The 11,812-nt window shown below is 48.0% G+C and overlaps 1 protein-coding gene across 1 annotated transcript in view; it reads right to left on the minus strand.

Annotated features, from left to right (window-relative positions):
• The window catches only part of BPI (bactericidal/permeability-increasing protein), a 30,334-nt gene that overhangs the window by 2,309 nt on the left and 16,213 nt on the right, over positions 1-11,812 (minus strand). Inside the window, exons 9-13 of the mRNA XM_010829170.1 lie at positions 10,941-11,000; positions 8,968-9,135; positions 7,857-7,924; positions 5,059-5,101; positions 1,006-1,069 (exon numbers count right to left, since the gene is read on the minus strand). Of these exons, the coding sequence (XP_010827472.1) occupies positions 1,006-1,069; positions 5,059-5,101; positions 7,857-7,924; positions 8,968-9,135; positions 10,941-11,000 (403 nt within the window). The remainder of the gene's footprint in view (positions 1-1,005; positions 1,070-5,058; positions 5,102-7,856; positions 7,925-8,967; positions 9,136-10,940; positions 11,001-11,812) is intronic.

Here is an 11,812-nt window from a genome sequence, read left to right on the forward strand (position 1 = left end):
CGGCCCCCTCAGCCCCAAGACCGCCCGCCTGAGGGTACCAGCACTGCTGGTGCACCCCTGGCCCGAGTGACAGCCGGGGCAACTGCTTGCTGGGGCGTGGAGGCCTGGAGACACCTGACGGATATGCACATGTAGCCCCTCCATGTTTCGGATGAAACCAGAAATGGGTGGTAGCCAGGACCAGCTCCCCCATCCCACCACACTCTGGCATGGAACTCTGGAGAATTCTAAGCTCCAGCCTAGTCCCTCAGGTCATTATGAAGCTGCACTTGTGAAGGCAGGAGGAGAAGCCAGAGTCTATATGTAACAATTCGTTGTCTTCATTTATAATTTCTAAGTGGCCTAAATCAGGGGTCCCCAACCTCCGGTGATGTGAGGTGGAGCCGATGTAATAATAATAGAAATAAAGTGCACAATAAAAGTAATGCGCGTGAATCATTCTGAAACCATCCTCTCCCACCCCGTGCATGGAAAAACTGTCTTCCATGAAACCAGTCCCTGGTACCCAAAAGGGTGGGGGCCGCCGGCCTAAATGTTCTCATCGTAGGGTGGGTGGGCCTCTATTTGCACCCTTGCACCCGGCTCTGCAAAGGTCAGGGGTTTCACCAGTGAGTGAGCTGAGTGGAAGTGTTGTTAGCCCAGGTTAGCCCTTCTTCCTTAGCCCTTCTCTCTTGGAAAAAGACCAAAGATTCTGGCTTCAGAGCTGGGATAGAATTCCAGCTTCATCTCTTACCTTCTCTGGGACCTGAGAACCACTCATTCTCTGATCTCCCATTTCCTCCCATGAAAACTGGAGGTATTATTCTCCGTCTCAATGGACGGTCTCATAGTTCACGAAGGAGGAACTCAACCCTTTTCCCCTCCCTTTTCTGGGCCAGGTGTCACTTGAGGTTCATTTGAGGAGACCACCTCCAGCCTCCACACCGGGGGCCCGATAACCCATGGCTCTAAGATCCACCCCGCTCACTGGGACTGAAAATCAATCCTTTCCCCAAAACTCCTTACTGTTAATCACGGGAAGCACGATGGTGGGCATGACGTAGTTGATGACAGACTGCAGCGACTCAACCTGGGGATCGGGAGGACAGGACCCACGTCAGGGCACTGGGGCATCAGCCGTCCTCCGTCACCTGCCCTCCCACCCAGAACAACCTCAGGAAGAACCGCTGAGAGACAGACCAAGGGGTGACCTGGAAACACTGCAGCTCAAGGTCACCAAAGCACTCTTTTGCTTTAAAGGTTCCAGATGCAAACCACATTCTAGACTTGTAGGGGGCAAGGCGGAAGCAAGGAAGGTCATCACAGAGCACTGAAATGTGAAAACTTTTGTGCAAGAACATGCACTCTCTCAGGCTAGGGGGGCAAATTCATTCAACCTTTCAGAGGGCTATTTGGTGATGCTCATCAGAAGCCTTAACAATGTGTGTGCCAGGTGGGCCAGCAAACATGCCTCCAAGGCATTTATCCTAAAGAAATGAGGTAGTGCATTAAATAGAACCAAAATGATAAAAGCAACCTGCAGGTCCAGCAATTGTGGAATCATCTGGGGGGTGGCCGGGCGTGGTAGCACTTGGATAACAAGAGATACTATGTAACTATTTAGGGCTCCCCTGGTGGCTTAGATGGTAAACAATCTGCCTGCGATCCGGAAGGTTCAGGTTAGATCCCTTGGAAAAGGGAATGGCTACCCACTCTAGTACTCTGGCCTAGAGAATTCCACAGACAGAGGAGCCTGGTCCATGGGGTTACAAAGAGTCAGACACCACTGAGCCACTAAAACTTTCACTTTTCATGTGTAATTATTAACGATGATCTGGCAGAAATATAGCATCAGGGACTCAATGGACATGACTTTGGGCAAACTCTGAGAGATAGTGGAAGACAGAGGAGCCTACAGTCCATGGGGTAGAAAAGTACTGGACGCGACTTAGTGACTGAACCCACAACAACAACAGAAATATATTGGGTTGGCCAAAAAATTCATTTGGGTTTTTCCATAACATCTTACAGTAAAGCCTGACCAAACTTTTTGGCCCACCCGAGAATTATCAACATAGACTTTTTTGTGATCTATTTTTGAGTTTAAAAAAAGCAGGCTAATGTATAACTAATTCACTTTGCTCTACAGCAGAAACTAACACAACACTGTAAATCAACTGCACTCCAATAAAAATTTAAAAAAAAGAAAAATCAGGTTACAGAAACCACGTAATTCCATCCTGTTATTAAACATGCATCGAAAAAAGTCAGGAAGGATATACACCAAATTATTAAGTAAGTGGTGAAAACAGGAGTGATTTTTATGTTTTGTTTTGCAAATCTGTAGGTTCTGACTGTTCTATAATGTACATGTTTTGCTTTTGCAGTAATAAAAAAATTCAAAAATAACGTAACACCTTCAAGATGATGGCCTGTAGTGGTGACATTTACAACCTGTCAATATGTACATTTTTGTTTCTGGAACAATTGAGTTTCCTTCCCCGGGCTATAATTCCTGGGGCTTATCAAACGTGGTGCCCTTCTTCCCATGAATCTGGGAACTTTAAATTTTTATTTTCTGCAGAAGCAGAAGTTAGTTATTGACTGAGTCCAGCTGCTGCCAGGAGAGCCCTGGCATCAGTAAATCCATGAAAATACAATGAGGTTGCTTTGGGTCTTTCTGTTTGTTGTAATCTTATCAGATGGGAACGGCTGGCTGGATTTCCATCGGATTTGGAGGGGATGTTGGGACTGACTTCAGGGTTGGGTGATGGGGCTGCATTTCAGAGATCTAAGGAAATATTCTCCAGAGGTTTGGCAAGAGGCTCTCTGGCAGATTCCGGCCATGAGCAGTAAGACACTGTGGGCAGAATTAGCATCTTTTAATAGAGAAGGAAACAACCCACTCCAGTATTGTTGCCTGGAAAATCCCATAGACAGAGCAGCCTGGTGGGGTCGCTTAGAGTCAAACAGGACTCAGCGGACAGGACTTAGCAACTAAATAACAGCAACAGTGGAAGTCACAAGAGCAAGGCTCATTCAGGTCGGCTGTTGAAGAGCATCTGACCTGCTGTTTACAAGGGCAGCTCCCCATCAGGGCCAGAAGGTATGGTAGGAGGAGAAGGAGCAGTGAACCTCCTGTTTTTAAAAATAGATTTTGGGGGGATGTGGACCATTTTTAAGGCCTTTATTGGATTCGTTACAATATTGCTTCTGCTTTATATTTTGTTCTGTTTTGTTTTGGCTGTGAGGCACCTGAGATCTTAGCTCCCTGACCAGAAACTGAACCCCCATCCCCTGTATTGGAAGGTGAAGCTGTAACCACTGGATGGACCGCCTGGGAACTCCCAGTGGTGAGTCTATTTGATGACAATGATTCCATGTAGTGGAATCATCTCTGTGGGCTGGCGAGATACCTGTCATCTCCCTCCCATCTGCCCTACCATTCATTCACTTAGCTGCTCAAGTCAAAAATCTGGGAGTCATTCTTCATTGCCTTTCCCCCGCACCATGCACAGAAAATCTCTCACCAAGTTCTAATTCTGCTTCCAAAGTTTGTCTCCCATCTGCCATCTTTCTCTTCCTTCCTGGCCTCGTCCCAGCCTCCATCATCTCTCACGTGGACAATGCACCAGCCTCCCCAAGGCAAGGATCCTTATGCTCTGACTCATCCCCCATAGTCCATTCCCCTCATTTCTGCAGGGGCATCTTTTATAAAGTGGAAATGGATCATGTCCCTCCCTGCATGAAACAGTTCGCTGGCTTCTCACTGCCCTCTGAACACAAGCTACTCGAGCCTAGAAGGCTCAGGGTGGGCCCACCCCTGCCTGCCCGCCTGCCTCTCTCTGCCCCCAACTTCTCATCTTGTTTCTCCAGCCACACTGCTTGCCCCCACTGCCCGAACAAGCCAAGCGGTTCACCACAGGGCCTTCGCTCCTGCTGCTCCCTCTGCCTGCCACACCTTCACCTTGTGGGCTCCTTCAGCCCAAATATCACCTCCCCAGAGAGGCTTCTCCTGATCACAGGCTCTAACCGTTAACCTGCCCCATCACTTTCTACCCCACCTCCACTTAGTTTTTCAGAGCATTGATCTTGACCAAAATGATCTTCATTTCTCATTGTCTGTTTCTCCCCTACAATGGAAGCTCTAGAGGAGTTGTTTTCTCGTCTAACTCATCAGCACATCCCCATCCGTGGAACAGGGCCTGCCACATAGTAGGTACTCAAGAAGGTAATTCACTTGTTCATTCAACACACATCTGTTGAGCAGATTCTCTGTACCTGATTGTGTACAATTAATCCCATTTAAAACTCACTGCACTAACTCAGGCAGAAATTATTATCCTTGATTTGTAGGGAAGGTATGAAATTTGTTGAGTGGAAGTGACTTGCTCAGGGCCCATAGTTAGTAGGTTTGGAGCTGCAATTCTAGCTCAGGTCTCTGTGCCTGCAATTGTGTGTGTGCGTGTGTGCGTGCACGCGCTCAGTCATGTCCGATTCTTTGTGATCCTATGGACTGTAACCCACCTGGTCCTCTGTCCATGGAATTTCCCAGGCAAGAATATTGGAGTGGGTTGCCATTTCCTCCTCCAGGGGATCTTCCCAACCCAGAGGTCAGCACCCTACCTCCTGTGTTTCCTTAGTATAGGAAAAAGCATAGTATATGTAGAGTTCCCTTCTATCTGTGGTTTCAAGCAACCCCAAGGTCTTGGAATATATCTGCTGTGAATAAGGGGGACTACTGTATTCAGTTAAGCTGTTTAAGAGGAAATAAAGATTTCATCACACAATTCATTGTGACAAAACCCTAGACTATCCCACTTTGCTCAAAGGCAGTATGACAGTATATATCTTTTATGATGCTACGTCTCCAAATGTACTTGTCTCTACTTGGTCATAGAGACATGGAAGGCAGTTGTACACAAAACCCACAGTGCTCCTCCCCTCATTATTTCACATGCAAATTATATGCAAACTAATCAGTAGTCTGTTGAAATGATGTTATGAGCCCAGGTGGCCCTCAGGACAGTTATCTCAAGATCAGAGGAAGGAAGGAGCCACCAAGGGCCTCAGACTCACCGAGAAGGGGCCGATGTCTGAGTGCTTCAGTTCCAGGAGCAGCCTGTGAGAAGGGGAGGGGAAAGTTGAGACCACCATTTGCCTGACCCATATTAGAATTCAGTTACTGGGGAGAAGGGCTTCCCAGACGGCGCTAGTGGTAAAGAACCTGTGTGCCAGTGCAGGAGACATAAGAGATGGGTTTGATCCCTGGGTTGGGAAGATCCCCTGGAGGAGGGCATGGCAACCCACTCCAGGATTCTTGCCTGGAGAATCTCCTGACAGAGGACCCTGGGTTGACAGAGTCAGACACAACCGAAGCAACTTAGCACAGCATTGAGGAGAAGGGACACTCACTGGTGGGTGTTGTCCGCTCTTCCCATCCTGTATCCATTCCTCCTTCCTCTGGTGACAGCTCCCTGATTTTTTCTTTGGGACAGTCATCTGTTTCCTACATTGTTAATTCTGGGTTCTGGGGAGGGCTGGCCAAAGGGCAGAGTCTACCTCCGCTGCCATGGTGATTGCTTCGAGAATTGACCACTAACCCATGCTGGTCCAAGGACTTCTGCTGGAAATATTGGGAGTGAGGTATTCTCTTTTCTCCAGCAAAATTAGCTGGTGACCATTTTTGCCACCACTCGGTGACAGCCTGCTGGGAAATGAAGCCAGTATGGGGGAGAGCAGAGCCAAGAAGAGAGTCAGAGCCCTAAGGATATCATTGGAGCACCTGGATCTACCTGTGTCTGAAACCCTCAGACTTTTGAATAATTTGAGCCCATAAACAATCCCCTGAAACGAGTCACCAGTCCAGGTTCGATGCACGATACTGGATGCTTGGGGCTGGTGCACTGGGAGGACCCAGAGGGATGGTATGGGGAGGGGGGAGGGAGGAGGGTTCAGGATGGGGAACACATGTATACCTGTGGTGGATTCATTTTGATATATGGCAAAACCAATACAATATTGTAAAGTTAAATAAAAATAAAATCCCCTATTTATGGACTTCATGACATCTTAACAATGATCCAGGAGAAAGGTAAATAAATGGCTATTTAATGAATCCCTTTTATTCACTATGTTGGATGCTATATCCTACTGAATTCCTGTAACACCCAAGAGGCAAGGGCCATCACACTCCCATTTTACAGATGATGTCCTTGACAATCAGAGAAGACAAGCAATCTGCCCAAGGGCACGCAGTTAACAATCAGCCAAGTAGAATTTCAACCAGGTCTCCCTGATGCCAAAGCTTCTGTTGTCTCCAGTACCCTGCAAAGCTTGAAAACTCTTGCCCTGTGGAGTCTCACCACTCCCTATTCCTGTATATTTTAGGAAGTCTGTGCTCAGCCATCACCCAGCTGTATTTTCTCCAGCTCCTCCACTTGAGAGGCCCACAGGTGTTTCCAGGAAAATGAAATCCACATGTTTCCAAAGCAGTAACACTTGTCAAAATGATGCCAGGAGAAATAAGCAGCATGCAAACCTCTGGAGCCAAGCTCAAGGTTAAGGACAGCTCTGTGCCAGAGAGAAGGCAGAAACAGACAGGAATGTGGGTCAAGACTCAATTTAAGCAGAGTGAAAGTGAAGAAGAGGTAGACGCCAGGTTGGAATTCGGGGGTCATCACGTCTGCTCTGCTCGTCTCCCTCTCTTTCCCTCTTGCCTCCTTTGGTGTCTTTCTGTCTCTCTGACGGTCTCCCTATTACTGTGTCTCTGCATGCATCTGTCTGTCTTGCTCTACTTTCTTTCTCAGTGTCTCTCCCTGCCTTACTGTGTCTCTCTGTGTTTCCCCATCTCTTTCTGTCTCTCCCCCATTTCTGTATTGCTCTTCTGTGTGCCCCTCTGTCTTTCTCTCTTCCTCTTGCTTGTTGAGCACTTATTATATCCTTCAAAGCGTTCTAAACATCACAACACATATTAATACAATGATTACGGCTGGCAAAGAACAGTAGTAATTGGGCTTATTTTACCAGCCAGGGAAAACGGCTGAAGTCTGAAGAGTTCTGTGCTTGCCAAAGGTGAGCCGCACTTGAAAGGCAGCCGCCTCAGCCTCCGAGCCCATGTTCCTAACCCCCACCTCCTCTTCTGGGATTCAAACCCAGGCACGGGTTCCAGAGTCTCCTGGCAGGAGGTGGCTGATGAAGCCCCAAGGATGGGGTGTGAAGACGTTGAAGTGGGTTTCCAAATGTCAAGGAAGGCCAGGGACGTGGGGTGGCTGGAGGCCGGAGCAGATTTATCAACTGGCACTGCCCAGTCATGAATGGACTAGGATAGGGGCGTGACCTGGGATGCGGGGGTTTCAGTGCTAAAGCTGGGTCACTGCAGACAAGCCGAGATGGCTGATCACCCTATGACGGGTGGTCTTGGGTGGGTCACTTCATCTTTGAGCACCAGTTTCACTATCTGCAAAATGGGGATATTGTACGTACTGTGCTCTGTCTGAGGTTTAAATGGGATGAATGAACACGAAAGCTTGGAACTTGGTAACGTCATTGTGAACTCACAGGCACCAAGACTGGATGGGAAGGACTTCCCCAGTAGTCCAGTGGATAAGAATCTGTCTGCCAATGCAGGGGACATGAGTTCGATCCCTGGTCCAGGGAGATTCCACATGCCATGGGATAACTACTGAGCCTGAGCTCGAGCCACAACTACTGATTCACATGCCCTAGAGTCTGTGCTCCCAACAAGAGAAGCCCGAACACCACAACTAGAGAGTAGCCCATGCTTGCCGCAATTAGAGAAAGCACACTCGCAGCAACAAAGCCAAAAAAAGAATGGATGGGCAGTCCCCTCCTCCCATGCCCATCGCCCCACTTACTTGTCCAATCTGAGCTCTCCGATAAGTCTGTCGGACTTGGCACCAACAACCACAGAAAGGTTCAAGTTCTGCAAAGCAACAAGCCAGGGAGTGAAGTCCACTGACCCAGAATCCTGGGGCTCTGCAAAGCCTCAAAGACCAGAAGGTCTGCTTCACGAAGACCCAGCAGAAGAGCCCACATTGCTGGGTCAGACCCACAGAAGGGAGGAGTCTTCCTTTCGTCAACTTTGTGCTTGTTATGAGTCCTGGACTGTCAAACAATTACCATTTTTCTCCCCTTGCTTCTGGGACCAGTTCAGATTCACAGGCCACTCCCATGGGCTGTAGGAGACAGGCTGTGAGGTAGGTGTCCAGGCCAGCTCTATTTCACATTCATTCATTGAGTCATTCAACAAATGAGGTTCCCAACCTCAGCTTTCCTGTCCACTGTCTGTGTGACCTTGGGCGACCCCCTCAGAACCCACTGAATCTGCAAAGTGAGGAAAATGGGTCTCAACTTGAGGCTGGACAGACCTGAGTACCTGCTGTTGGGGAGAGTCTGGCCCTCACCTCCAGTGGCCAGAGTGGGTGTCACCAATATTTGTGGAGTGACAGAGTGATCAGATGAATGAATGTACAAGTCAACCATGGGATGAAAACTTAAATAAGTGAAGGATTAAATGCACAAAGGAAGGAATAAATAAAGATAGGCATGGATGAATACATGATTAATGAATGAATGAACAAATACACAAAGGAATGATCCATTGAACAAAGATATAATAAATGAATAATGGAATAAATGCATGTATGAACCAGCAAAGATACAGTAGATTTCAAGTTAGCAGTTGAATGAATAATTGAATGACTAAATAAATGAATGAACAAACCCACAGGTGCATAATTGAATGGCCAAAGATATGCATGAACAGATTGGAAATAGTATACCTATTTCAAGCCAACCACAGAATGAATAATGGAATGAATGAAGAAATCAGAAGACAGTGGCTCTGGACACACACAATGCAGGTTTGAGTCTGGGTAGGCTTTACGCCAGTCCCCCTGGCTCTCAGGGCAGTGCTCTGAGCCCTGTCCAGGGCTGCCTGTCTGCTCAGACCTGGGATCAGCTTACCATCTCAAGCAGGAAGAGGGGGTCCAAGGAGGAGTTTGGGAGGATGGCAAAGGCCTGGGTGTCCAGGACAAAGATGAGGTCAAGGCCGCTGGGCTTCATGGTGAGTTTCGGAGGCAAAGAGGCCCAGATGAAGAGCTGCATCTGCATGTCAGGGAACATCTTGGCCACCTGCAACCCACAGGGGACGACCAACAAAAGAGGCCATTGATTAAAAAGCGTCTAAATCCTATCTTGTCCTGGTCCTGCAGAAGCACTTCCAATGTCTTCCCACTGTTGTTTTTTGGCAGTGCTGGATCTTCAATGCTGCATGAACTACTCTCCTCTGGTTGTGGTGAGTCGGGGCTACTCCTCTTTGTGATGCACAGGCTTCTCATTACAGTGGCTTCTCTTGTTGCAGAGCACAGGCTCAAGGGCACATGGGCTTCAGTACTGTGGCTCCCTGGCTCGACAGCACAGGCTCAATAGTTGTGGCGCACGGACTGAGCTGCTCCGTGGCGTGTAGGGTCTTCCCAGATCAGGGATCACTGAACCTGTGTCTCTTCCATTGGCAGGCAGATTCTTTGCCACTGAGTCACCAGGGAAGCCTCCCCATTGCTTTCAGAATAAATTGTAAAGACTGTATAATTCAGCACCTGGCACCCTGCCAGCCTCACCCCATGCCCACCCCCTCCATCGCTTCTACCACTTGCCCTCTAACTCCACCCACAAGGGACTTCTTTTCCTCAAATGTGACTTGCTGTCTTTGTATACATCAACTCAATTAATCAATTGCAGCTTTATGAGGTGAAGTTGTTATTACTGCATTTTATGTATGAGAATACTGAGATACAGGCAGAACATGCTCAGGAACATAAAACTAGTAAGTAAGGACCAGAGTTCAAACCCAGATAGATCCCAGGAAGAGATTTATAATTCAAAACATCTTTTTGGATGGAATAAAAGTATCCTGAAATTAACTAAAAAAATTGCACTCTACTCTCTTTCTGTCTAAAACTCCTTGCATTCTCTGTTCCCTCTCCCTGAGTGTTGATCCTGTATTCCTCCTTAGCTTGGCTCTTTCCCTTCCTTCAAGTCTAGAGAGCAGTGGTGGGTTCAAGGAGGATCAAAGGAGAGCTTTGACAACACCCCCATCTCAGCTAGCCTGCAGTCCTCCTCCAGGTAAACTCACAGTCTGAGTAAAAAGAATGCAATTGCTATGCAAATTAAGTTTCCCTTTCCCTTTCCCTGATCCCTCTAAGCGTTGCAGCTCCTCCATACCAGTACTGCCCATATATAAATTTCTGGAAGTGTCACCATTAAAGAGGCTATTATGGACTGAATGTTTGTGTCCCGCCTGCTCAGCAAATTCATATACTTAAGCCCTAACCCCCAGCATGGGCATTCCAGGTGGCTCCGAGGTAGAGAATCTGTCTGCCAAAGCAGGAGCTGCAGGAGACACAGGTTTGATCCCTAGATTGGGAAGATCCCCTGGAAGAGGAAATGGCAACCCGCTCCAGTAGTCTTGCCTGGGAAATCTCATGGACAGAGGAGCCTGGAGGGCTACAATCCATGGAGTTGCAAAGAATATGACACAGTTGAATGACTAACACTTTCACTTTTTCACTTATCACAGTCTGTTTTCTTTATTGTTTCGGGTGTCTGAACAATAATTTTCTCTCTCTCCACTGGACGGGAGCTCCAGGAGGGCTGGGATATGATCTGTTTTGCTGGATGCCCTGCACAGGGCCCCAGAAATGCAGTGGGCACTCAGAAACTATTTGTTGAATGGATGCGCCCTCAGGATCTACTCACACCTGGTCACATGAGTGCTTGGGGCCTTTCTCCGCACTGGGGATGAGCTGCACAAAGCTGTGTCCACAGGCTCAGGCTGGGTTGCCTCTTGATCTGGACAGGGGCAGCTCTCAGCAGAGCTGTTCTCAGCTCCCCCCAGGCCTCCTCACGAGATGACTAAAGGGGAACAAGTCCTTTCTCACCTGGGGTATCAGGATTCCAAAGAATTTGGTTGTCAGGCGGAACTTGGATTCCTTTGGAATCTGTAGCGAGGGAGGAAGAGAAAAGGATCTTGGAAGATTATGTTATAGATTGGGGGGCAAATTCTATATGAGGGGTGAGAGAATGAATACATAAACAAATCGTGGCCAGATCACGTATGACCGAAGAATGCTGACCCAGAATGGTCAGTGACTGCCAGCTTCCCTAACACTGGAAAAATGAAATATGCTTTTCAAACCAATCACATAAGATGTCTGGCTTCTGTTAGTCCCGCCTCCAGCTTGCCCACACCAACAACCTCTGTAAGAGCCTACCCAGCCCTTTCCCTTTATTTAATATAAAGCGTTCCCACCCCTTGCCCCCCCCACCGTGTGCCTTTGAGTCTGCCAAAGGCAAGAGTTCTCATTGGGATGGTCTTTGTTTATCTCCACAGGGGGACAAGTCAGGGCTCAGCATCTCTTTGATACCTCTACAGAGGGGGAGGATCTGGCATCTCTTCTGAGAGCAGCAGAGGAGGAACCCCGTGTGGCTGGTGAGCAGGGTGGGTCCTGTTGCCCCTAGACTCTGGGGAGGATGGTCATTTGCTCATTCTATAGATGGGCAAACCGAGGCCCAGAGCAGGACTCAGCCACAGATATGGAGACAAAGTCATGGAGGATGATGACCATAATGTTGATATGATAGTAAGACTGGATTACGGACAGACACACAGCAGGGACACGGTCAATGTTAGCTGTTATCATTAGGATGCAGGGGACTTCCTCCACACTCATAAGCCTGTGCTGGGGCTGCCAAGTAATCATATCTAATTCAACCTTCCTTACACCCTTTGGAGGAAGATACTATTATTGGT

Source organism: Bison bison, unplaced genomic scaffold (assembly GCF_000754665.1).
Source record: "Bison bison bison isolate TAMUID 2011002044 unplaced genomic scaffold, Bison_UMD1.0 scf7180017864500, whole genome shotgun sequence".
NCBI classification, from domain to species: domain Eukaryota; kingdom Metazoa; phylum Chordata; class Mammalia; order Artiodactyla; family Bovidae; genus Bison; species Bison bison.